The sequence below is a fragment of the Eriocheir sinensis genome, chromosome 21, assembly GCF_024679095.1.
Source record: "Eriocheir sinensis breed Jianghai 21 chromosome 21, ASM2467909v1, whole genome shotgun sequence".
NCBI lineage: Eukaryota > Metazoa > Arthropoda > Malacostraca > Decapoda > Varunidae > Eriocheir > Eriocheir sinensis.
The window spans coordinates 15,206,555-15,233,589 of NC_066529.1; the positions used below are offsets into that span (position 1 = coordinate 15,206,555).

General features: G+C 41.6%; 1 protein-coding gene across 1 annotated transcript; it reads right to left on the reverse strand.

Annotated features, from left to right (window-relative positions):
* Positions 1-1,080: 1,080 nt before the first annotated feature.
* LOC127001446 (mucin-17-like) lies at positions 1,081-21,319 on the reverse strand. Its single transcript, XM_050865974.1, has 12 exons — positions 21,126-21,319; positions 17,370-17,415; positions 17,014-17,108; positions 16,174-16,284; positions 11,935-12,004; positions 9,817-10,267; positions 5,404-8,151; positions 4,015-4,678; positions 3,202-3,356; positions 2,799-3,003; positions 2,167-2,301; positions 1,081-1,651 (listed from the first exon to the last, which is right to left on the reverse strand). The coding sequence occupies exons 1-12, from the start codon at positions 21,146-21,148 to the stop codon at positions 1,543-1,545; spliced, it is 4,812 nt and encodes a 1,603-aa protein (XP_050721931.1). The 5' UTR covers positions 21,149-21,319; the 3' UTR covers positions 1,081-1,542.
* Between the last annotated feature and the right edge of the window lie 5,716 nt (positions 21,320-27,035).

Sequence of the window (27,035 nt, forward strand, 5' to 3'; positions counted from 1 at the left end):
TTTTGCATTCTCTATATTTCTTTTTTCCGTTCCCTTTTTACTTGTTCAGCCACATTTCTTTCTTGAGTTTTCTTAAAAGTTCCCTTTTCTCTTTTACTATCCTCCTTATCTCTCCTGTCCACCATGAATTTCCTTTTCTTTTTCCATCTCTCACCACTTTCATCCCTAACACTTTTTTTTGTTGTAGTTACCATTATCTTTAAATGTTCCAATAACTTTTTCAATATTTGTATTATCTTTTACACTTTCCCATTTTTCACATAAGGCCTCTGCAATTTCACGTTTATACTAATCTTTTATTTCTTTTTCCTGTAACTTTTCTATCTTCAGTATTTCCTTTTTTACTTCACCTTTCTTTTCAAACACCCACTTTTCTTTCAGCTTTAACTTTGCCAGCACTGCAAGATGGTCAGATCCATTGAACATTCCTCTTACTACCTTCCTCTATACCCAATATATTCATATCCTCCATCACACACCCACTTCACTTTTTTCTAGACCTTCCTACTGGCTGCCGTCCTTCAACTCTCACCTCCACCTCCCTAAGCACCCCCTCCCCTGCTTTTTTCAATGTTCAATCTATCTTAGTCTTCTGTATATACATACATAGCATTATTATATAACCCATTTCATCTAGTCACTATGTGGACTCCATGAAAAGCAGGTTATATGTGTCACAAAGGTAGGAAAATATTTGAATCAGTGGAGGGCAGACTGCACAGTGGTATTAGAACCAACTCTGTCCAAACCCGATAGGAATAGTGCAACCAGTTGTCCCTCACAGTGAGTGATGTCTTACACACAAGTATTTAGCATATTGTCATTTATAATCTAATCTTTTCTACTTGTCAAGGGAAATCATAAAAAATCCCCAAATGCAAAAATATAGTTGAATGCCACAGTTTGGGACAACAGGTAATTGATGAAGGATGGAGTAAGGGAAGGGAAGGGGTGTGGGCTAAGATGGATGGTGAAGGGAGAATAACACAGTTATATTTTCAGTAATGTTGACATCATCAAGGATTTGCAAGAACAGGGTGAAAAATAAATGTATGTGATGATAATACAAAATGTCTCCTGTCTAACTTAAAACATTTATTTAGATGATTTCATTAATAAAATATAAGCTCATGAATACAGAGTAACTTGATACAGTTAAAGGCACAATTGTAGTCAGCTGGAATACCTGAATATCTTAATTCCTCCACCAATTTAACCCAAAAGAATGCGGTTATAAATGTAACTCCTCTGAGATACCAGGATTTTGAAACTACTACCTCAATGTAAATGTTGACAAAGGAGATGATAAAGGCATGAGGACAGAGGGATAGGAATGCCTTAATTGTTGGTAACTTCTGTGGTACAACAAATCAAGGGAGTAAGTGCCGTAATGAACAGTTAATAAAAAAGGCCAAAATTTGTTTCTAGGTAAAATCTTCTTCATAAAAATAAAGCGCTCTCAGATGCCACACCCTGATACGAAAATGATAGTGTACAAAACAAAAATAGGGACAGATTGTAGGAAGACCTATCTAGAGTCAGTTAACAGGCACAGTTGCTCTTCACCAAGTGATGCACAGCAGTTACCAGTCTCTGAATTTGCTGTGGGCCTGGTGCTACATCTGCTATCACTGCCTCCACTGCCTCTTTTCTGGAATGAATGAAAAAAAGCATGAAATTCAACACCAATTAAAACTGTTATCACATTACTTTGGGAAAATGGGTTTGATCTATTTGTACATTTGTCAAATTTGGAAGGTTTGGGGTCAATACGCAATCCCTACAAATGGTGGTTATCAAATGTATTTACAAAGTCAAAATAATGTGGTGAGTTGTTGACACTTTAAATTCATTAAGAACTAACACATATCTGGAATTCAATCAGATATTTGTAATTTTCAAATAACATTATTTTTAGGCGATGTATATCCCATACCATCTCGGGTTTTCCAGTGCTAATGGAGATTAATGAGAAAAACTGTTGGGGAGGTAGCAATAAGAAAGTCAGGTTGAAAAAAAAAAAAAATAAATAAAAAAAATAAATAAATAAAAAAAAAAAAAAAAGGTAAGTTTAAGGTAGCACAACAAAAATTTACTGCTCCAAAATGAGTTAGGTGAAAGAGGATGTAAAAAGGGGGGGAGGGGAGAGTGAGAGTTATTTCTTACCTCAGCTTTCCAATGCTAAGGGAGACTGATGGGTGAAGGGTGTACGGGTCAGAGGGGTGTGGTGAGGGTGGCTCCAGTCGCACCTCCACCTCCAGGGTTGTGTGGTGTCTGTAGCTGCTCAGGGTCACCTGCACACTGGTCACCAAACAAAAACATAGTTGTAGGCTGTAATTTACATACCTATACTAAGTATTTTTCATATTCGTGCTAAAGGTAACCATGACACCAATGGAGACAAGAATGGAAATGAAATTAGGTATCTTGTTTTGGCCCCTGTTGACCAATATCCTTTTGAGGGTGCTGCCATTAAGAACCATCTCCAATGTCAGATCTCACTGGAGGTGATAGTACACACACTTTACACTTGCAGCAGGACAATTCTTTACTTGTCACACACAGCATGACAAGGGACAATTAAAAAAATCTGCCTCACAGATCTCTTTCAATGATTGTAGTTAAACTGTAACTTCAAAAACCCTTAACCACACAGCACATGAATAAATATACTTAATGCTTTTGGATGATATAGTAAATAACACTTGTAACTTACAATATAAAAACAACATAAAACAGCAGAAACATAAATCAAAAACATTATAATAAACATATGTATTAGAAGAAGAAATATTTACCTGTCTGTAGTTATCTTGGTGATGTGAAATAATTTGATAAGTTGGAGCTCCAACATAAGGTCATGCATACTGTGGTAAGCTTCAAACACCCTGTCCAGGGCCGGGGCTGCCTCACACAGCATCAGGCCAGTCAAGGGGGTGAGTGTGGCATCGAGGCGGCATCCCAGCACCTGCAGCACCAGCTTTGCCATTGGCTTTGTCATATCTGAAAGGTCAGGCAAGAGGCACATTGAACAGGTAGTGTACACAGGTTAATAGATATACTCGCAGAATGTTGGGAAATAGAGAGGGCAGTCTTATTGGACTAAATATTTGGGTGGTTTTGGTGGGGCAGGCATTAGACCTAAAACTTGGAGCAAGAATGCAGTCATTTTATAAAGCTAAGCAACTCAAGATGACTTACTCTCACTTTTAAAGTTTGTGTCAGCATTGGTGATGATGAGGTGAAGGCGCTGGTGGTGTGCCACAGTGAGGAACACCTGCAGGGTAGTGTGCACCAGGCTCAGGCACCATTTGTCTCCATCAGCCTCTATAATGCACCACTTGTACCCACTGTGACTGTTATAGAACATTCTTGTCAATAAAGAGCTATGGAAATCAAAGTTTATACACAAAAAGTCAACTTGCATCCATAAATCATAATAATCAATCATTACCTTAGTCTGTTTCAAAGTTAGCCTTCTTTTCCTCTCTCACTTACCAACTTCATTGTGATAATTTTCCCCCTCATAATGGCTATTTTCCCTCAGTAAACCTTCTTTTAGTTGCTTTCTTACAATTCCCTTGCACAGTTCTATTCTGCACAACCCTTACATATTAAACATTAATTTGTCAATTGCTCTCACACTTTATCTTTCCTGCACATGTTATACAAGCTCCTTGAGTCCATACCAATGTGTCAGCATCAAAATGACCAGTGAAATTCTTGTTGCCTCCACATCTCATGATGTTTTCCTGCCTTGTATTACTATGCTCACTCTCTTTTCAAAGAAATGTATTCCTCTAACAACAACAGAATAGGGGAGACTAACAAAAATAACTAAGTAAAGACAAAACTATAATTTACTATAAGAATTAAACATAAAATACCTTCCTTACACAAACACGTCTTTGAGGCACATTTCAAATCATTCTACATTAATTACCTTTTCTTACATCTACTTATATTACTGTATCTAAAAATGTTCAGAGAGACAGCAGAGTGAGCATCACTTACTAGGGATTAGAGATGAGTGAACCAGCCTGTAGGGAGCACCAGCCAGGACACTGTGGAGGGGGAGGGCTGGCTGGGGCAGGTGAGGGAGCATGTGTTGTGGATGGCAAGATAGGCTCATTGCTAGAGGGACCTGCTGTAAGTGATACAATGGGTTCTGACAGAGGAGTTGGAGAGGGAAGGATAAGAGTGGAACAGGAAGGTTGCTGCTCAGGGGAACTGGCTGGGTGTGAAGGTTGTTCAGGGACATCACCTTGAGGTGCAAGTGGAAAAAGAGCTGTGGAGAGAGGCAAGGCTAAGGGTGAAGAGGGTTGTAGTTCAAAGGCAACTAAGTGAGGAGGCCTGGATTCCACTGGGCTTGGAGAGGGTGTACATGGGGAAGCAAGTGAGGTGAAGGAAGAAGAGAGTTCGAGATCACACCGTTCTGGACTCAGTGCAAACAGTTTAGAGGACGACTCATCAGTATGGCTTGAAGGGGAGGAGCGCTTGCCAAGGATTGATGTTTTCTGTTTCTCAGGAATGTCAGGATCCACTGTAGCACTCATCTCTTCCACTATGCTGGTGGAATACCCCACATTCTGGGTCCTCTTCATACTCTGGTTTAGTGCAAGTCCTCTAGTGACCTGACACATAGGTGAGGTCATCACATCAGAATCAATAACTGATACTGAAAAAAAAAAAGGCAAAGTTCTTTTTAACCCCTTCAACATGTGGACGCGTATACTGCGTCCTTGCGTGCCCCGTACCATATCTGAGGACACGCATACTGCGTCCTGGCTCACTTTAGCAAATATACGAGTTATTTTATCTCTATATTTATGCTTACATCTCAACATTATCAATCAATTTATATTACTTTGTGCACCATTTCATTCTGCATGTTTTCATATATAATACATGATGATTATGTTGAGTTTATGGCTGAAAACTTGTTATATTCAATAGTGACATTTGAAATTTGGTGTGCGCGGTGATCTCGGATACGGCGCGGGGCGCTGTTTTGGCCCGGCCGTAGTGAAGGGGCTAACATGTGTCATGAACATACAAACTGTTATGAGTGAATAGTTGAATGCTGATAAAAACTGGAGTGCAATCAATGCAGCACACAGTCCTCATGGAGTGCATGAAAGGTGTCTAGGTGTTGCCCCATTTATATCAGACCCCCAAAAGTTGTGAATATTTGACTGTCTTGATACAATAAATTTTTTTTTAAATAAATAAATAAAATAAAAAAATAAAAAATAAAATAAATAAATAAATAAATAAATAAAAAATAAAAATAAATAAAAAATCCATTAAACTCATGATGACATTACTGAGTGGTTGGTTACTGGGTACAAGGTATCAAGAAACAAAAATAGAGGAGCATGTAAAACATTCTTAATTACCTACCTTTGTTAATCTTCATAATGAGGGTTGGTTGGGCATCCTGATGAGCCTGGCTCTTTTCTGTGCATGGTTTGGTGGCCTGATCCACAGGACATGTCATCTCCATGGTCTGGTTCAAGTTTAGTCTGGTGACCTGACCTATACTACAGGTCATTTCCATGTTTTGATATCCTGAAGGTTTTCTAGCGCCTTGCTCCGTGGTACAGGTCATCTCCACAGTCTGGGATACTTCTTTAGAAGGACTGGAGACTAAAATTACAGGACATGTCATTTCCATTTTTTGGCTCTTGGATTTACTGGTGACCTGATCCACTGTGCCGGCCATCTCCAATGTTTTATCCTCTTGGGTTATCCGGGTGATCTGCCCTGTACCACAGGCAATTTCCACTGTTTCACATTTTTCCTCTTGTCTGGTGACCTGATCCACTGAACACGTCATTTCCATCATCTGGTCAACTTCTTTAGCTTGTCTGGTAACCTGACCCACAGGACAGGTCATCTCCATGGTTTGTTCAATGTTCGGTCTCATGACCAGATCCACAGTGGAGGTCATCTCCATGGTTTGGTTCAGATTTGGCCTGGTGACCTGACCCACAGGACAGGTCATCTCCATGGTCTGTTCAGTGTTTGGTCTTGTGACCTGATGCACAGGAGAAGTCATCTCCATGCTCTGGTCCAGGTTTGGTCTAGTGAGCTGACTCACAGGACAGGTCATCTCCATGCTCTGGTCCAGGTTTGGTTTAGTGACTTGACTCACAGGAGAGATCATCTCCATGCTATGCTTCAGATTTTGCCTGGTGACCTGACTAACAGAACATGTCATCTCCATGGTCTGGTTTAGATTTTGCCTGGTGACCTGACCCACAGGACAGGTCATCTCCATGGTCTGGTCCAGGTTTGGTCTAGTGACCTGACCCACAGGACATGTCATTTTCATGGTCACTTTTGCTTCTTTAGGTAGTCTAGTGAGCTGATCCTCTGTGCAAGTCATCTCCATGGTCTGTTCAGCATTTGATTTTACAGGACAGGTCATCTCCATGGTCTGTTCAAGGTTTGGTCTAATGACCTGACCCACAGGACAGGTCATCTCCATGGTTAGTTCAGAGTTTGGTATTGTGACCTGACTCACAGGACAGGTCATCTCCATGGTATGTTCAGTGTTTAGTCTTGTGACCTGACCTACAGGATAGGTCATCTCCATAGTCTGGTCTAGGTTTAGTTTAGTGACCTGACCCACAGGACAGGTTATCCCCATGGTCTCCTCTGCTTTCTTTGGTAGTCTAGTGACCTGATCGACTGTGCAAGTCATCTCCATGGTTTGTTCAAGGTTTGACCTGGTGACCTGACCCACAGGGCAGGCCATCCCCATGATTTGGTCCAGAGATGGTGTGGTGACCTTACTCACAGCACAGGTCATCTCCATGTCCTGCTTTCCTAAAGATTTTCTGGTGACCTGATCCATAGTGCAGGTCATCTCCATGGTTTGGTTCAGATTTGGTCTCTTGGCCTGACCCACAGGACAGGTCATCTCCATGGTCTGTTCCAGGTTTGGCCTGGTGGCCTGACCCACAGGACAGGTCATCTCCATGGTCTGGTTCAGGTTTGGCCTGGTGGCCTGACCCACAGGACAGGTCATCTCCATTGTCTGGTCCAGGTTTGGCCTGGTGGCCTGACCCACAGGACAGGTCATCTCCATGGTCTGGTTCAGGTTTGGCCTGGTGGCCTGACCCACAGGACAGGTCATCTCCATTGTCTGGTCCAGGTTTGGCCTGGTGGCCTGACCCACAGGACAGGTCATCTCCATTGTCTGGTCCAGGTTTGGCCTGGTGGCCTGACCCACAGGACAGGTCATCTCCATGGTCTGTTCCAGGTTTGGTCTGGTGGCCTGACCCACAGGACAGGTCATCTCCATGGTCTGGTTCAGGTTTGGTCTGGTGGCCTGACCCACAGGACAGGTCATCTCCATTGTCTGGTCCAGGTTTGGCCTGGTGGCCTGACCCACAGAACAGGTCATCTCCATGGTCTGGTTCAGGTTTGCTCTGGTGGCCTGACCCACAGGGCAGGTCATCTCCATTGTCTGTTCCAGGTTTGGCCTGGTGGCCTGACCCACAGGACAGGTCATCTCCAAGGTCTGTTCCAGGTTTGGTCTGGTGGCCTGACCCACAGGACATGTCATCTCCATGGTCTGGTCCAGGTTTGGTCTGGTGGCCTGACCCACAGGACAGGTCATCTCCATGGTCTGGTCCAGGTTTGGCCTGGTGGCCTGACCCACAGGACAGGTCATCTCCATGGTCTGGTCCAGGTTTGGTCTGGTGGCCTGACCCACAGGACAGGTCATTTCCATGGTCTGGTTCAAATCTTTTGGTGGTTTAACGTTCTGACCCACAGGACACAACATATCAATTTCTTGGTTTTTGGATTTGCTGATGAGTTGATCCACAGTACAGGTCATCTCCATGGTCTGGTTTCCTAAAGATTTCCTTGTATCCTGACTTCCATGATGGGTCATCCCCATGTCTTGGTTCCCCAGACTTTTCTTGGCCTGTTCCACAGTACAGGTCATCTCCATGTCTTGTTTCCCTAAAGACTTCCTGCTATATTGGTCCACAGGGTTAGTCATTTCTATATCAGAGGTTGGTTTGGTAACCTGACAGGTCATCTCCATAATACTGTCTTGCAATAGTGCATTGGTCTGACTCACAGGGCAGGTTATGCCACTTCCATTAAATGGCTTGGTTACAGGCTCTGATCCTGCAAAAAAGAGTTGGTATTAAATTAACAGGTTCTTTCTCTATACATTTTTTCCTATGACATACTCATGTAGCAGACTTTTTTTTTTATAGTTTCCTTTTTTTTTTGTCCTTGAGTTGTTTCCTCTGCTTTAAAAAAAAAAAAAAAAAAAAATCTGACAGCTTTCCTCTACCCAGTCTGGTCATATATATTTTGTGTTACAACAGCAAATCCTCCCATACACAATCCATCCAACTCCAATATCAATCTTCCTTGCCCTCTCCAACCCTGTACTTCCACCTCCAGTACACCTTCATATATCTCATTATTCTTCATCACTTGGATGTACCACTGTATTTTTTCCACTACCTTCTTGAATATCTCTTCTATCTTTGTAGTCTCTCTATACTTTCATTCTTGGTCATGTCCATTTATGTTACGATACTTTCATTCTTGGTCATGTCCATTTTTGTTAATGCCCACAACCAGCTGAGCATCTTTATCTCCACTACATCCAACTGTGTCTCCTGCTCTTTCTTCACTGGCCATGTTTTAGCCTTAAAGATCATTGTTAATCTTACTACCATCTTTTAAACTCTTCCCTTAACCCGGTAGCTACGGGGATCATGTTTCTGAAAGGCCTCTCTAAGCGAATTAATGAGAAAAAATCATCACCCACACAAATCATTATATATATCAATGCATTTGTGATCAGTTTAGCCATCCTCAATTTTGTGGGGTTTATGTCAAGGCAATAATTTGGCCCAATTCTGGTACGCGGTAAAGCCACAAATGTGGCCCGTTGCTGCTACTGGGTTAAGCTTGATGTTAATTTACTGATCACATTACAACTCGTGTATTTCTCCAGTTATTCCACCCTTACTGCACTCTATGTGTTAGCTCTTCATTAAGATTTCCTTTCTCAGTCACTGTCAAACCATGATTTAAACTTTCAACTCTCTTTGATCTTGTCCTTTGCATACAGGTCACAGACTCTTCCATGTACCCAGTGTATTATGATGATTATCTCTTGGGTAACTCAACTCATTCCACATACTTTCGCGACACCTCAAGCTTGTACTCATACCATCAAAAATGGATGCAGCTCAAAAACAGCACCTGTGCCTTCTAACTCCTAATAATCACATCCTTTATATTTCTGCACAAAACAAAACCTCTTTCATCAATGAAAGATGTCCAAATTTTATTAAGTTCTGGCACCCAGTAAGAAAATATTTCCAACAATTCATTCCTTCATTGTTATCACTGAGTTAATCCTGATTGCACTACAGCTGTCACATGAACTTCGAAATCTGAATTCTTCACACAAACTTTCTCTGAAAGATCCACTTTGAACAATATATACAGGGCATTTTCTCCATTTGCATCTCTTTTTGGTGACCACCCTAAGCCCATACAGTAGCAGGCAGAATTTTGAGGAACTGTGATTCATCTTGTTACTTGACTCATGCTGCCCCCCACTGCTCCCATTGACAACTGCTAAAAGGTAGGGTTGATGGACACTGTGTAGTCACTCAGTGATGGCTGAATATTGTCAACTGACAGCCTGATTGAGCACAAAGCTGCCACCTCTCCAAAAGTGATGATGTTAGAATACTATTTATAATGTTATGTAGATAGGAAGTGAAACTTTTCTCTGCATACCATGCAGGGTAAGGGACAAACCTGAAACTGATGGAAGGCCAAGTAATTTACTGAGAAAATTGCTTTGTCCAGTTGCTGCATCAGCATCCTCTTCTGTTGGTGGTGTTGATGGCTGGGAAGCAGTCTCAGTGACGAGTGAAGAAGCAAGAAATTGAGAAAGAATGTTTTTCTGCATTTCTGTATCACTGTCATCATCATCAACACTTGCTTGTGCAGTGGCTGAAAGTTGTAGTGGGGGTGCAGGCTGCTGAACTGGTTGATTGACATGAGGGTTCTGAGCTAGTGGCATGGTTTGGAGTGCTGCAATACAACTGCTCTGTATGTTTGGGCCTGTGGCAGTGTCACCCCTTTCTGGAACTGAAGAAGGGTTGGATGCCTCTGCAGGAGTAAGGGCTAAAAACTTCCTTAGGAAATTCGTAGAGTCACAACTATTCTCATCTTCTTCATCCGCTACACCCTCGTCAGCATCCTTCTGTGGCAGTCAGAAAAGGATATTATGAGAAAAAATGAAAGACTAGAATTTCAGTCTAAACTTGTATTAACCTGTACCAATCAGGAAAAGCAATCAAGTGGTGTTTGAATTTCTGACATTAGAAGGGAGTGTGACACCAAGAAGGGTCACGGTAGATACAGCTACAGGTAAACAAAACACAGGGTTAAGAAATTATGAAAAAACAGATTGAAGGGAATTTAAAAGAACTATTGAGACATGTAGGAAATCTTTCTTAACCTATACGATTCAGGTGTAGAAATGCATGTAACTACCAAAAAGGAGAGGGAGAACTGGAAAAATGACTGGTTCAACAGGCGTGAGCCAGCAAAAAAGAAAGAGATGCACCTTGGATCAAGTGGAAAGAAGCAACAAGAGAACAAAGAAGAGTACAAAACAGCTAGGAATGAATATGTAAGGATCTGCAGAGAGGAAAAATAAACTTTGAAAAAGTGACAGCTGACAAGTGTTAGGAGGAACCTAAGCTGCTGTTTCATAGCAGTGGTTCCCAAACTTTCCAGGCCACACACCACCTTCCAGGCTATGACTGAGTCCATGTAACCCCGCCAAGATTCGAGGAGTACAAAGGTCTCGTCAATTCCTTTAAACTTAATCCATTTGTTACAAATTTTGCGTATGCAAAGTATGAGGCTCTAAACAATAACTATTAGAATTGAACAAAAATTTAAACTGCAGGCTGGATGGATGTGCTCAGAGCCTGGGTAAGTTTTCAAACTTAACCCGTAGAGCGTCAGAGACGTAAGAGATACGTCGCCCTCCTCCCATCCTTTTCCTGATAAATTACATCCTCAAAATGTCTCCATATAATGCTCTCATACATTACATGCACCATAAAGGCTGCCTCCTTGACCCTGCTAACATGAATATTCCTTTTATTAGTTTTAAATTTTGTAGCAGTTTCTGCTCCATTATTTTTGTGGTAGTTGCCTCATGGCGCTTCGACCCCGCTAATATGAACATGGTCTAATTTCCATTACTTATTCAACTCATTTCTAGTGTTTTTGGTGCGTGTTGTGTTGTTGTTGTGAAACCTTGTACGATACGAATTATGATATGCCTTTCATTTTGTCGTATGGAAAACAAATACCGTATTTCCCGCCACATAAGACTTTTTCAAAAAAAGATTTGAAAAATCACTCTGCGTCTTATACACCAATGGTTAGGTTTTGGTATGCCTAGTAGCTATTGTTACTGGTATGAAACCAACACCCAAAACACCTCCATTAGACACAATAGTTCCCAGATGTCCCCAGAATGAAATATACCGTATTTTGCGGCGTGTAACGCGCATTTTGTTTCACTCAGAAAATGCCAAAAAGTTACCACAAGGTTTCATATTTGCTGACGCTTTACAGGTTAAGGAACAGTTAACTCTGCTGAAGCATACAGCAAACGTTACATCCACCCTTATATTTTTTTTCTTACGCACCCCTAATGATCATTTTATGCACCCCTGGGGGTATGGTATGCAGACCTCAGTGTGGGAACTACTGTTCTATAGGCTTGTCGATGGCAAACTGAAATAAAGAGGGTATCAACAAAGTAAAAGTGAAGGAAGGGATCTATGGAAAAGAACATGAGAACACTGTAGATATGCTGGTGCCTCAGTAACATTGATAAGTAATGACCTGATGGGTGCTGTGGACTTGTGGTGGAGGTGCAGGTGCTCCTTCATTACCAATGACATTTCCATCAAACCTGAAATAAAAAATACATTGAAAGAATAAAAATACTAGTCACCCAAATGGTAGGTAGAACATGATTCCCCATCACATCATAAATTTGAAATTCTGTGAATGACTATAAATAATCTGCCTTCTGCTGATCATACTTAATCAATAAAATTTCCTGTTTCTAACTTTAACCAGAGTAACCATCTTTTTTCTATTTATTTCATGTGGGTATCTCCCTATAGCTATCTATCAGGACAGAGAGATGAGATTAGGCTGGGTGGATGCAGTGGGTATGGGTGCACCCTACCACTGTGACAGAAGAGTTCTGATTGGTAGCACACACACACACACACACACACACACACACGAGGAAGATCATACAGAGGGTACAAGAAGAGGGAAGAGACCTGGTGAAAGAAATAGATGACTGTCATAGGATTGGCAAATACAATGGAGAAAAAGATAGACCAATTAGGATTCGATTCTAGGCACAGAGCGAAGCAGAAGAGGCCCTGGCAGGAGCTTGGAAGCTAGCGGGAGAAGACACCAAAATGATGTGGCTGAGGAAAGATCTGAATGAACAAGAGAGAGACAAGTTGAATGAACTTAAAGGTGAGGTTTGTGATTTAAATGAGAAGAGATCGGAAGAAAAGAAGGAGTTTTTTTGGAGAGTAATGGAGATGGAAGTGAGGAAGTGGTTCATGGTGACGAGAGAAAGGAGATAAAAAATCTAACAGGAAAGGAGGAAGGATGGAAAATGTCATATACGAATATCAATGGAATAGTGTCATCGTGGATGGAGTTAAACGACTATTTGAGAGACAAAGAACCTGATATTGTGGGGCTGATGGAAACCAAGTTGTGTGACCCAATTGAGGTGGTGGGGATTGGTGGTGCATACAATATATGGAGGAGAGACAGAAAGAGAAAACAGGGAGGAGGTGTGATGTTGATGGTAAGGAAAGGCATTAAGGTGGAGGAGCTAATTGAGGGTGAAGGCTTGGCAGAGGTACTGAAAGTGAAAACTGTGGGTGCTGAAGGAAGGAGGCAGTATGTAGTAGGGTATGTGCCACCAAGAACCAATGCATGGAAGGCCCGAGAATATGAACAAATGATACAAGACACAGTGAGTTGCCTGGATGAAATGTTAAGAGAGGGTGAGAGAATAATTTTGATGGGTGATCTTAATTGCAAAGAGGTAGAATGGGAGGATTGGCAGACGCAGGGAACAGAAGAGCTGTGGGGAGGAAGACTCCTGCAACTGGCAATGAAACATGTGCTGACGCAATGGATTAAAGAACATACTAGATTCGGGAAAGAAGGAGAGGCATCAAGATTAGACCTGGTTTTTAGCAAGGAACTGGAAGTAATAGAAAATATTAAAATAGATTGCCCAATAGCAGAGTGACCATGCGATTGTGGAATTTGAAGTAAAAGAATAGAGAATGATTGACCGAAAAGAGGATCACAAAATAGGGAGAAGTAACTACTCTAAGGCAGACTTTGTTAATATGAGAAGTTTTTTTGAGAATGCAAATTGGAGTGGGCTGTACAAAGCCAAAAGTACACAAGACAAGTGGGAGGAGTTTTTAAAGCTGTACAAAGAAGCCGAGAACAGATATGTCCCTAAGGTAACCAAAAAGGATGTTGGTAAAAAGGAATGGTTTAACAAAAGATGTGAGGTGGCTAGAAAAAGAAAGGAGGAAGCCTGGAAGGGATGGAGGAGACGAGGAAGAATCAACGCGTGGAAAAATTTCAAACAAGCAAGGAATGAACACACAAAGATAAGAAGAAAAACGGAAATATGAAAAAGATATAATCGACAAATGCAAAGACCAACCTAAATTATTTTATAGACATGTGAACGGCAAATTAGAGAATAGAGAAACAATCGCTAAACTGAAAATGGATGGAACTACATATGAAGACCCAGCAGGGATGGCAGAAGTGATGAACAACAGCTTTCATAGAGTTTTCACAAAGGAAGACGAATTCGTACAACCACCGGGCCAGGAAAGAGGAAGGGTTATGCAGGATACAGTTAACGCTGCAGGAGGTCAAGGAAAGCTTGAACAGGCTGGATGTAAGAAAGGCGACAGGGCCGGATGAAGTATCAGGGTGGATCCTGAAAGAATGTAGTGAGCAACTTGCAGATAAACTGCACTCCATAATGAATGCCTCCCTGAGGGAAGGAAGGGTACCACAAGATTGGAAGAGAGCAAACATAGTACCAATATATAAAGGAGGAAAAAGAGAGGACCCATTAAATTACAGACCGGTATCACTCACTAGTGTAGTTGCGAAGATATGTGAGAGGCTAGTTAAAAACAGGTGGTCGGGTTTTTTAGAAAGGGAGAGAGGTATCTCGGATTGCCAGTTTGGATTCAGGAGAAGGAGATCTTGTGTCACCAACTTGTTATGTTATTACTCAAGGGTGACAGATTTAATATAAGAGAGAGAAGGCTGGGGGGATGGAGTGTACCTGGATTTGAAAAAGGCATTCGACAAAGTACCGCACAGAAGACTAATTTGGAAAATTAAAAATAGGGGTGGAGTGGGTGATAGACTGATTAACCCGTGGGCTTCGGCTATAGGAAAGCTGAGAAGTGCCCGAGAAACGACAAAATTACTCTGCATTTTGAGATTAAGAAAAGAGCATGGAACGTATATCAGAGTACTCCTCTCATAACCATAAAACCGTTAAAAATATTTACTTCTCAAACTCCATTCTTTTTGGGTGGTGTTTGTTACAAAATAAACAGTCTCGTGACGCATGGCATCTAGCCGTGAGTCGCTTGTTGTGTACTATAGAGAATTTGACAAGCGATTACTGTATGGATAGCTAATTCAGTATGCCATGACCTTACAGCACCACCTATGACAAAAAAGCCCACCTCAAGATCACTCACCCACCACACTGACCTAGAGCATTCATGGTGGGTTGTGCTAAGCCACCACCGCCTACAATTAGCTCAAATTAGACGTTTTATGGCGAGCCCATTTTAGGGTCCACGATACCACAGCCACGACTCGTGAAAGCCCAAAAAAGGGTCTGCAGACATTCTCGGGTTAAGTGGCTGGAGGACTTCCTAACTAACAGGGACAATAATCAAGGACAAGGTTTCCAACTGGTGCCCTGTGATGAGTGGGGTCCCACAAGGTTCGGTGCTGGCGCCAATAATGTTTGCTGTTTATATAAATGATATGGTGGACGGAGTGACCAGCTATGTGAGTTTGTTTGCAGATGATGCAAAGCTATTGAAACGAGTCAATGATGTGAAAGACTGTGAGGCATTGCAGAGGGACCTGGACAAAATATGGGAGTGGAGTGGTACATGGCAGATGGAATTCAACCTTGGGAAATGTAAAAAAATAGTTTGGAAGGAGTGGTAGAAGATGTGAATATGATTAAAGGATGGGAGGGGAGATAATATGCAGAGGAGTGGAAGAAAAAGATTTGGGAGTGACTATCTCAGAGAACATGTCACCAGACAAACACATCAACAGGATAATGGGACAAACTATGAATTTGCTGAGGAACATAAGGACGGCATTTGTGTACTTGGACGAAGAGATGATGAAGAAAATAATAGTTACAATGATAAGGCCAAGGTTGGAGTATGCAGCAGTGGTCTGGTCTCCTCACGAAAAAAAGAACATAAGAAAGCTGGAAAGAGTACAGAGAGTGGCAACTAAGATGGTACCGGAAATTAGGGATCGGACTTACGAAGAGAGACTCAACAGCATGGGGCTCACAACCCTGGAGAGAAGAAGAGAAAGAGGAGACCTGATAGCGGTGTACAGGGTAGCGAGCGGGGTGGAGAATCTGGACAGAGAGGACCTGTGTGTGTGGAGCGAGAGAGAAACGAGAGGACATGGAAAGAAGTTGAGGGCGACCACGTGTAGGCGAGATGTGAAAAAGTTTAGCTTCCCAAACAGAAGCATTGAGCTATGGAACAGACTGGAGGAGGAGGTGGTTTGTGCAAGAAACATTCATGATTTTAAGGAAAAGTTGGATAAGAGAGGATATGGAGACGGGACAGTGTGAGCGTAGCTCTTTTCCCGTATGTCACAACTAGGTAAATACACACACACACACACACACACACACACACACACACAAAAAAAAAAAAAAAAAAAAAGTTTATCTTGCTTTAGAGTTTAGACAGTATGGTAGGATATGTCAAACAGTACCTGATTGATCTGTCTGTGGTGCACATGGATGAAGAGCTGTCATGGTGTGGTGCTGGCAGCTCATAGGAACTGTCCCACTCAGTATTACCACCACGTTGGGGCTTGAACTCCCTGCAGAGATATAAACATGAGTATGTTAAAGTTGTACTATACAAACATACTAAGGATCTATGGAACTTGTGAAATACATAGGGCAAGTATGGGGCAGGAAGATGCTGAATATGATAGTGTGACATGTAAATAGAAGAATGTGATGGAAAGGAGAAAAGTTGAGGAAATAGCAAACACACAATCTAAGAACTTGACAGATATGAAACAACTTAAAAGCATAAAATGGAAAAGGAGGATGCTGTACAGCAAGTGACTCGTAAGCTGAAATGGATGCATTTGCAAGTCAATGTAAAAGAAATACCGTAGGTAGGGTTGTAACTTGCAAATCGTTTGAACTTGGAATTAATTAACTGCCTCAGAACAATGATGGGCTGTGTGATGTTATGCAGTTTCACAGAAAATATTGTTAACACACCCAATGCAATGGTCTAGATGACAATACTCAGATGCTGTGTGTGACTGTATTCACTTTGTTTTTGAGGTTTGAACTACTCATTATGCATATGCAGAAAATAAGGAAGGAATGATAACATCAATAAACAGTAAAAATAATAATAATAATAATAATAATAATAATAATAATAATAATAATAATAATAATAATAATAATAATAATAATAATAATAATAATAATAATAATAATAATAATGATAAAAAAAAAAAAAATTACACTATCTATTTGGCCAAGAAAACTGTACACTAATCACAAAATTTGACAGAAACACTAACTTGACTGTATTTGTGCCTGAAAAGGACACTCTCTTCTTAAAAATGATTGAGCGTCTCTCTTCAATAGTGTTCCTCCCAGGAGATTCCTTCAAGATCTGCAGAAAGAATGTGTCAGTAGATATGATAAAGGTGCTCTGAATAAAGTACTAGCAAATAAATCTGTTAAATAATTTGGTTAACAAAAAGCAGATAACAATATACACACAAGAATGTAAGGTTGGTCAATACAGCGGATAAGACAGACTTTATTTCTCAACTCACAGCAAAAATCTATCAACTCAATTATCAAATTTACCCGAGATAAATTATTACTACTTACCACAAGGATCAGCAATGAAATCAACTCTGATACTTACAGACTGCCTCCGTCTGCTCGCCTTGAATCCCATGACTAATCTTGTGCTGAAAAGATTATTCAGTATTAGCGACAGACAAGATACAGACAGCTATAGCTATTCTACAGGCCACAACATTAACCCCTTGACTGCAGATTTCCCACAAGAAGACATCACCAAGCTACAGGAGTGGAGCAAAAAGTGACTGCTGCAATTCGATGAAGAAAAATGTAAATGCACCTTGGGAGGGGATATCCAGCATACCAACACCACATGGGAAACACTCCACTATCCACCACATAGGCAGAGAAAGACCTGGGCGTATAGGTAACCAGGCTACCAGTGAAAACCAAATCTGTGCCAATCGCAGCAGATGGGTTAAAAGTTACAAATTGAAACATGTGAATATTATATACATGGGCAATCTTTTCACTGAAAATTTGATTTAATTTTATCTAATCTGTTCAATTTTATCTAACTTCAATACAGAACTTGTTAAATACACTAGGAGGCATGAATTAATTCAACTAATCATTTTAAGTAAATGAAAATGTCAACCTCCCCAAGTTATCACAGTTAAAGACATCAGTGAATGATAACAAGATTGGATTAAATGTTAAAATTTACATTCTGAAAAGGTAAAGGTCACATGAAGACAATTTAAATTTATAAACAGATGAAATTGAAGGGTGATGTTTGTCTTCTTGTAGTAAAGGAACAGGGTAGGATATGTGGCAATAGGGTTATTTTTCATAAATTCAGATTTAATAAAGACTGGCAAAAACAGGATTACAAATACAATGATGGACAAATGGAACAGAATTAGCATTAAAGTAATGAGTGTAAAGATGATATGACATTATAAAAGAAGATTACATGAACAATGTGATGCATATCAGATACCCAGAGGTCCCTTTCAGAAACATTAACTTTTCACCGTTCACCAGGGACGGTATGAAGCTGCATAGCCCAGGGTGAGCACTGTTCTGCACACAACTTATGCTGTGAATGACAAGATAGGGCCTGAAGCCGCATTCCTACTCTTAGTTGCCTTTTACAAATCTATATGGTATAGTCCACTACACACCAAGGTTTTATGTTAAACTTTATCCTACATTGGCTACAAATCTGTACAGCATGCTAGTGTAGTAAAAAATGTGTGTGTGTGTGTATGTTTGTATTTACTTAGTTGTAGTACATATAGAGGGCCTGACCTTCACTTGTGTGGTCATGTCTCCATGTCTATATTCGTCCAGTTCTTCCTTAAAACTCAGTACACTCCTTGCCTCCACCAGGAAGATGCCTACCGGCGCAACAGGCAACGACGTAAAAAAAAAAAATAAAAAAAAAAAATAAATAAATAAAAAAAAAAAAAACTAGGTTACTTACATTAATTTGTTCCATGCATTCATATCTCTATGGGAAAAACTGTACTTCCTTGTCATTGAGACACATTTCCTTTCTCAGCTATTTCTTATGATCTCTTAACTCCGTTATCTCTTTCCCTTTCCAGTAACAGTTCTTTATTACCTGATTTTTCTATGCCATTATGTTTGTATGGTGTATTCTGATCACCTCACGCATAAGTATTGAACGTAAAATAAGTGGGAGGCGATACAAAGGCAGAGTCCACGCCCACTATTAGACTGGCCTGACCTACTCTTTCCCCTGCACTGCCACGTCAAAATACCCAAGTGAACCCTCCTGATGGCTCTTCCAATAATAAAATAGCAGTAAATATTGAACAGAAACAAGCAGGAGGGCCGATACAGAGGCACAGTCCATGCCCACTTCCTACTCTTTCCTCTGACCAGCGCTGCTACATCAAAAATACCCCATGTGAACCCTCCTGACAGCAATTCCAACAATGTGAGTGCAGTAAATATTGAACAGAAACAAACGGGAGGCGATAATTTTGCACAGGCTTTATTAACAGGACAGTAACCAACAAAAGTGCAGAGGTCATCCTCAGACTCTATTTAGCGTTAGTTGGGCCACTTAGATTATGCTGTCCAGTTTCGGTGCCCACACTACAGAATAGACATCAACTTGCTATAGTCTGTTCAAAGCATGAAGTCAGTTCAAGGCGTGGCAGATTCCAGAGTTCCCATGAGTGCAGCGCTGCCAGTTCGACCGCCAATTATCAGATTAGCACTTGGTTAAGAGGGGTTAGCAGGTCGTAAAGTTCGGCTGGAGTAGTTTAAATATGCTCCCCCCCCCCTCCCCCCAAAGAAAAAAAATTCCGGCACATCATACATGTGGGGGGTTCAAGGGGGGCATAGCCCCCCTTGGTTAACAGGGGAACGAGGGGGGCTGTTAGGTTATAAGGTTGGGACTTTCCTTACTTTCAAGACTAGGGAATTTTCCTTCATTTAGGGATTTTTCTAGGGAAATTTTGGAAGCCCATTTTCCAGAGATTTTGGCTTCCTCCCCCCAAACCCCAGTTCCCCACAGTTCCCCAGGCTTGTCTTGGGGGGTAGGGGGGGCTGGAGTGGCGAAGGGGGAGGTGGACTTCTTATAAAGTATTACCTTATAATCTAGTGTACCTAGTAATCCATACCAACAACTAGACTCTTTCCCCTGACCAGCGATGTCAAGTAAAAAATACCAGTGTGAATCCTCCTGACGGCTCTTCCAATGATGTGATAGCTGTAAATATTGAACAAATGGGAGGCAATAAAAAGGCATAATCTATTGTACTAGTAATCCACGTCCAGTTGCCCACTATTAAGACTCTTTCCCCTGCTCAGCGCTGTTAAGTAAAAAATGCCAGTAGAAACCCTCTTGAAGGCTCTTCCAATGATGTGATAGCAGTAAATATTGAAGAGAAACAAACGGGAGGCAATAAAAAGGCACGCTGGATTATCTGAGGAGTTACCTTAAGAACAGAACTTACTGTGTGCAAATAGGTAAATCGTTCTTCACTCATAAACTTTTGCAAAGAGGAGTCCCCCAGGGAAGTGTACTGGGTCCAATTTTATTCTGTGTTTATACTATCGGTTCTGTCCCCCCCCCCGTGAGAGAATAACACCTGCACTTATAGACTTGCATTGGCTACCCATTAAGGCATGAATAGTCTACAAAATATATGTCTTGACTTATCAAGCAACGTGACTTGGTAAACCTGGATATTTGAGAAATATTCTACAGGATTTTCATTTGGACACCACCATGTCAGTGAGACACAGTACAGAACGGTATAGACTCTATGAGCCCAGGGTCAACCTGGAATTGGGTTTCAGAGCATTTGAGAAGAGTGCCCCGCGGCTCTATAATGAGTTACCCGGGGACGTTAAGAACAGTGACAGTCTGGCAATCTTCAAGAAAGGGCTGAACACTCACTTATTCACTAAATCCTACAACTTAACAAATATGAGAATTGAGGACAACTTTAGGTGCTAATATTACTGTTATAATGTTAGCGGCCCTGTGGAGCGCTGCTACGGCGGCGGACCGGGGCCTGAAACCTCATCAACGGTAAACGGTATAATCTAGAGTAGTAATTAATCCACGCCCACTACTAGACTTTCCCCTGACCAGCGATGTCAAGTAAAAAAATGCCAGTGCAAATCCTCCTGATGGCTCTTCCAATGATGTGATAGCAGTGAATATTGAACAGAAACAAACGGGAGGCAATAAAAAAGGCCTAATTCACGTCCATTTGTCCATTACTAGACTTTCCCCTGACCAGCGCTGTCACGTCAAAAATACCCGTGTAAACCCTCCTGACGGCTCTTCCTGCAATGTGATGGACCAGGATTAACCAGCGATACTTACTCGTTTTCTTTCTCGTCCTCCATGGCAATAATTATCAGTCAGGGAGGTAAAAACAGCACAGAGTAAAAGGTACACGCCAGACCCACCACCAGCTGGGTTTGAACACAACGCTGCCTCCACTCCAGCGCTGCCAGACTTAGATCATATTTTGAGGTTTCTGACCCACAGCTACAGAAATATAACACTATTAATTAATTTTTTCAACGATAACTATAAATTAATCTAGTTACTGGGGTGGAGGAGATATTTTTGGGTCGTAAATCGGTAAATATCAGAGGCTGAATACGACAATCTGGCACCGTTGCTTTACTCAGCTCGCCCTTGTACAACTCTCTAGATTGTCGTACTCAACATTATATCAACCGTTTTCAGATTTAAACCGACGCACCCACACCAATAGTGCTAGTCATTCATAGTTATAATTCAATTCGATAATCACTGTTTTTTTTTGCAGTAGTTACTGGTCAGAAACCAGAAAATTCGGTGTTTTGAGTACTACTATCTGGTGGCCCCGCTTCCCAAGTGTTGCCAGTAAAACTGGGCGCCGCTTTCTCGACAGATTTTTTTTAAGGATCATCGAAATAAACTATTTGAATGCAATACTTCAACTACAGTGTCCGTTCAGTATTGATTACCTCCACCGTGAACCTGATTCAGAGACACGCCAGTCCTCGCCGATAGTCATTCTGCTCCCTCTCTCTCTCTCTCTGGCGGCAAAGGAGCGTGTGGGCAGGGGAATTTTGCTACTTAGGTTCACCTCCAATATTTTCCTCACTTTACAATATTTTTCCTTCTCGCTGTCATTTGGGTTGCCGCCGTTTACTTCATTTTAGTGTTTTTTCATTATATTTTTTCCCTTTTTTTCCTAATTCTAGTCATCACAATATATATACGTATGGGAGAAAGTATGTATGTATGCATGTATGTATGTATATATGTGTGTATGTATATGTGTGTAGGTAGGAGGGGAAAGGGAGCAAAGCTGGGCGTTATCGTGATAAGTTATCGCGATACTTTATCGCTGATAACAAAATCGGGTTATCGGCCATCCGCACTTATTTAAATATATATCGGTATCTTCGTTACTTTTGTTACCAAATTAGCGATAATCGCTACTTTTTTCCGCCTCTCAGAAAAAAAAAAAACGTTGTTTCCATATTCGTTTCTGAGCATGCCATGGTACTGAAGGCACCCGGTGTTGTATTATTTGGTGTCCCATCGTCAAAAGCTGGCGCTTTTGTTTACAAACATTGGTCTCTCGTGGACTGCATGTTTAGACCAGTAAGCGCAGGCCTGTACAGTCTCACAAAGCTTTTTAACACATTAAGAGTTGCTGGAAGGCTGAATCGGACGTACAGTACCACCATCCTCGCTGTTTCTAGAACGACACTCTGTACGTACATATAAATACAACTCGTATAGAGTGTCGTTCTAGAAACATCGAGGATGGTGGTAGTGGTACTGTATGTCTGATTCAGCCCTCCAGCAACTTTTTATTACGGTTAAAAAGCTTTGTGAGACTGTAGATGTCTACGCTTGCTGGTCTGAGCATGCACAGTTCACGAGAGACCAGTCCGTGTTTGTAAACAAAAGCGCCAGCCTTTGACGGTGGGGACACCAAATAACACAACACCGGTTCAGGCGTTTCTAGTATTACCGTCCATATGCACGTGTCAACGTGTGGTTTTTAGGTTTTGTAAGTTTTCTAAAATACAGATAATGAAAATTTGAATTCATCTGTGTCTTTTTATTTGAAATATCAATATAGTATCGTTTTCGCCTATTGGACTTATCGCTAGCTAGTATCGGAATTGTGGATTTATATCGGGTATCGGTTATCGGTTATCGCCTATATTTGTCTCCAGTTAACGAATATCGGTTATCACCGATAAGGTTTTCCATTATCAGTTATCGGTTATAGGGAATAAGGTTTCCTGTTACCGTGCCCAGCTATGAAAGGGAGAGGAAAAGAGAAAGAAAAAAAATGACATTCAGTTATGAGAGGAAGTGTGAAGCATGCGTTTATACACTGTGCTATGATTTCTGTTTTCAGAGTAGGTAGATGAGAAAGTATCAAAAATAGTTTGAAGTGATACAGCATCATGTGCAACAATGGCACAGTCATCAGCATGCTGTAACTCTATTATTTGGGTGGCGGAGACTTTGGTTCTGGCCTGGAAGCGGCGGATGTTAAAGAGTCTCCTATCAAGTCGGTACTGTATGGTGACACCAATTAACATCTCTCCCAAGGGCAGCCTGGGCCAACTGGGTCAAAGCTAGCAGATAAATATTGAAGGGAAGGGGCGAGTACACTTCCTTGTTTGGCTCCCACCTTCACATCAAGGGGTTCAGATAGTGAGCCGCAGACCTGGACCCGGGCTTGCATTTTTTCTTGAAGATGGTTACAATGTTAGCATCTTTCAGCATTTGGGGTACCTTTCCAGCTGTCCATATTTGGCATATTAACTCGTATATACGTACCTTTTGGAGGTAGCCTCCCCGTTTAAAGATTTCTGCTGGAATACCATCGGGTCCGGGACTTTTGTTGTTTTTAAGCCTCTGATGGCAGTGAGAACTTCACTTAGGTCTGGGGTTGTATCCAGTGTTTCCAAGGGAGGGAGGTTAGGCAAGGTATCCAGTATGTGAGGCAGGGTGGGGTTTGCTTGGTTAAGCAGATTGCTGAAATGCTCTGCCCATCTAGAGATGATTTGGTCATTGTTTTGGTAGAGACTGTTTCCATCTGCTGATCTAACTGGATGGGTGTTTTGTTTTCTTGGTCCATATTTTCATTTTGCTGTATTGTAAAAGCCGTGTGTGTTATTGGCATCAGCAAGCTGTTGGACTTCAAGAGCTCTGGCTTGCCACCATTTGTTTTCCATGCTTCTCAGCTCTCTTTGCACTTCAGCTCTAATGTTTGTGAGCTGAGACTTAAGTGCTACAAACTGGGGATGGTTGAGCTATGCATCATGAGCTTTCTTTTTCTTCCCTAGAAGTTGATGAATACCAGGAGCATTCTGACCAAACCAGTCCTGTTTTTTGTGTTTTGTATAGCTAATGATGTCTGCTGCAGCTTTGGATAGATCAGATTGGAAGTGTTGACATTTGGCTTCAATGTCATAGTCAACTTGGGATTCAGCAAGGAGCTCAGCTATTTTGCCTCTGAAGGATGTGCAGGTTTCAGGGTCTTCCAGGGCTTGAATGTTCAATTTTCTGATAGGTGGGTGGCGTCGTTGCTGAGGTCGTATGTCCAGTCTGATCTTGCAGCGAAGTAGATGATGGTCTGTCCAGCACTCCGCCCCTCTCATGACTTTTGTTATTAGAACCTCTTTTCTGTCTGACTGACGTACTATTACGTGGTCCAGTTGATGCCGGTGACCTGATCGAGGATGCTGCCATGTTGTTTTATGTTTTGTTTTAAGTTGGAAATTTGTATTTGTGATGTTTAGTAGATGTTCAGAGCAAAGAGTGAGAAGCCTAAGGCCATTGTTGTTGACTTTTCCAACCCCATGCTTGCCAAGAACATCAGGCCAGATGTTATGCTCACAGCCAACTCTAGCATTAAAGTAGCCCAGTAAGAGAACTCTATCGTTGCGTTGAATTTCTTGCAGGCATACATCCAAGGAGCTGTAGAAGTTATCCTTCTCTTGTTCACTTGCGGCAAGAGTAGGGGCATGTTCACTGATGATGGTAACGTGTCTCCCTTCACTCGGGGATGCGCCATGTCATGAGTCGTTCACTAATTCCAATTGGCGAGTCTGAAATTTGGCTTAGGAGAGAAAGTTTGATGGCAAATCCAACCCCGTGAAGCCGCCGCTCATCTTCAGGGAAACCTTTACAGAAAAAAAGGTACCCCTCTCCTGTCTCAGTCAGGGAGTCTTCGCCACTCAGTCGTGTTTCGCTTTGGGCTGCTATGTCAATATTATAGCGATGGAGCTGTATATATATATATATATATATATATATATATATATATATATCTCTATATATATATATATATATATATATATATATATATATATATATATATATATATATACAGTAATCCCTCGTCTATCGCGGGGGTTAGGTTCTGACGCCTAACTATATATTGACAAGAAACATCAGAATCTAACTCTTTTAACGATAATTATAAATTAGTTTCGTTAGTGGAGCCCAGAAGACAGTTTGGGGATAGGAAGTCGGGAAATATAATCGGCTGAGTACGACAATCTGGCAACGTTGGTCTATAGGCTCGAGGCCCGAGGCAGCAGCGCCCACCATTTTGAGGGTATCACAGATACCTTAAATAGCATATTTTTACTGCACAAAGCAGGTCATGTCACTTATTGTGACTTCGTGAGCTTTCATATTTATCTATTTGTGTATATTTCATGGTGGCAAAATTTAAATTACTAGTTTCATTTTTACCAGTGACATGAATTTGTGACTGATTTTCACAACAGAATTTCACTCTAATAAGTGAATCAGACCCCACAGAAATATTATCGGTGTGTGTATGAATGAATACAAAGATAAGCACATACTTTAATTTAACTTTAGGATATCTCGTGGATCATTAATAAATAAACACAAAATATCCGGATAGGCCACTCTTTAGCCCGTTACCTTCAATGGCCCCGAAAAACAGACCCTCCGCCAAGTTTGTACCCCACATTTTGGTGATGTTAGGTGCGCCTATTGGCACTGTTGTCCTTCCGTTTTCTTCGCGGGATCTGTCATGTTCAGGGAGAGCTCATACATTTTCTCCTCCCTGTAATATGCTACATCACCCCCTTATCATAATATCTTGCAGCAACATGCGGTACGGTGCAGTGGGTAGCGTTCCTACCTATGAATCTGCAGCCTGGAGCGAGATGAGCACCGCTGCCTCGCGTAGCTACAGCGGATGCTCCCAACTTTACCTTACTGTTTACTATCACGCCATACATTTTGAGCAGTTTTCTTCCCGTGACATTCTGAAATAAGTCTGTTACTAGAGGTACTCAAAAAATAAACGTTCTCCCAGATCTTTGGCTGCGGGGAGGATAAATAAAACTACAGGCATTGGTACGGAAGGTGTACTTTATGGGGCAGGGGAGTGTGGGAGTGTTGAGCGCGGCGGCTCCTCGAGAGACAGTACAAAAAGGACCTACAGACATTATAAAACATGATGACCTCGAGATTCTCCTCTCTCGATTCTGCTACGGATACTGCGGTTAAGGGGCTGTGGTTATTCTTCCTCGTTCAGCTCCTACGTGACATTTTTACCGGCAGTAGATTAAGGAAAAAGACTTTATATCTCTTTTTCTCTTTCTCCTTCAATCTCCTCCAGCGTTATCCACTTTCTCCATTCATTTCAGTAAGGGGACCGTGGCTGTTCTTCCTCGTTCAGCTCCTGCGTGGCATTTTTACGGATAGGTGAAGATGAAAGACTATATATCCCTTTGGTCTTTCTCCTATCTCCTCCAGGCTTATCCACATTCTCCATTCATTTGAGTAAGGAGACCGTGGCTATTCTTCCCCGTTCAGCTCCTGTGTGGCATTTTTACGGATAGGTGAAGTTCTCGAGAAAGATTTTATATCCCTTTGCTCTTTCTCCTATCCCCTCCAGCTTTATCCACATTCTCCATTCATTTCAGTAAGGGGACCGTGGCTATTCATCCTCGTTCAGCTCCTGCGTGGCATTTTTACGGGCAGTAGGGGAAGGAAAAAGGCTAGCTATATATCCATTTGCTTCTCCTTTCTTCTCTTCCAACCTTATCCACTTTCTTCTCCATGTCCCACTTTCTCCATTTCAATAAGGGTACCGTGGCTGTTCTTCCTCGTTCAGTTCCAATATAACATTCTTACGGGGCGTAGGTCAAGGAAAAGGCCTCTGTATATCGCTTTGTTCCTTTTCCTTCTGTCTCCTCCACCTGTCTCATTCCCTTC

Excerpts from the sequence above, each read along its gene's own strand:
- LOC127001446 (XM_050865974.1), bottom strand. The coding sequence starts at position 21,148 with ATGGAGGACGAGAAAGAAAACGA. Across the intron at positions 17,109-17,369 it reads CGAGCAGACGGAGGCAGTCT|ATCTTGAAGGAATCTCCTGG; the intron begins GTAAGTATCAGA and ends TTCTTTCTGCAG. Across the intron at positions 4,679-5,403 it reads CATTATGAAGATTAACAAAG|TATCAGTTATTGATTCTGAT; the intron begins GTAGGTAATTAA and ends TTTTTTTTTCAG.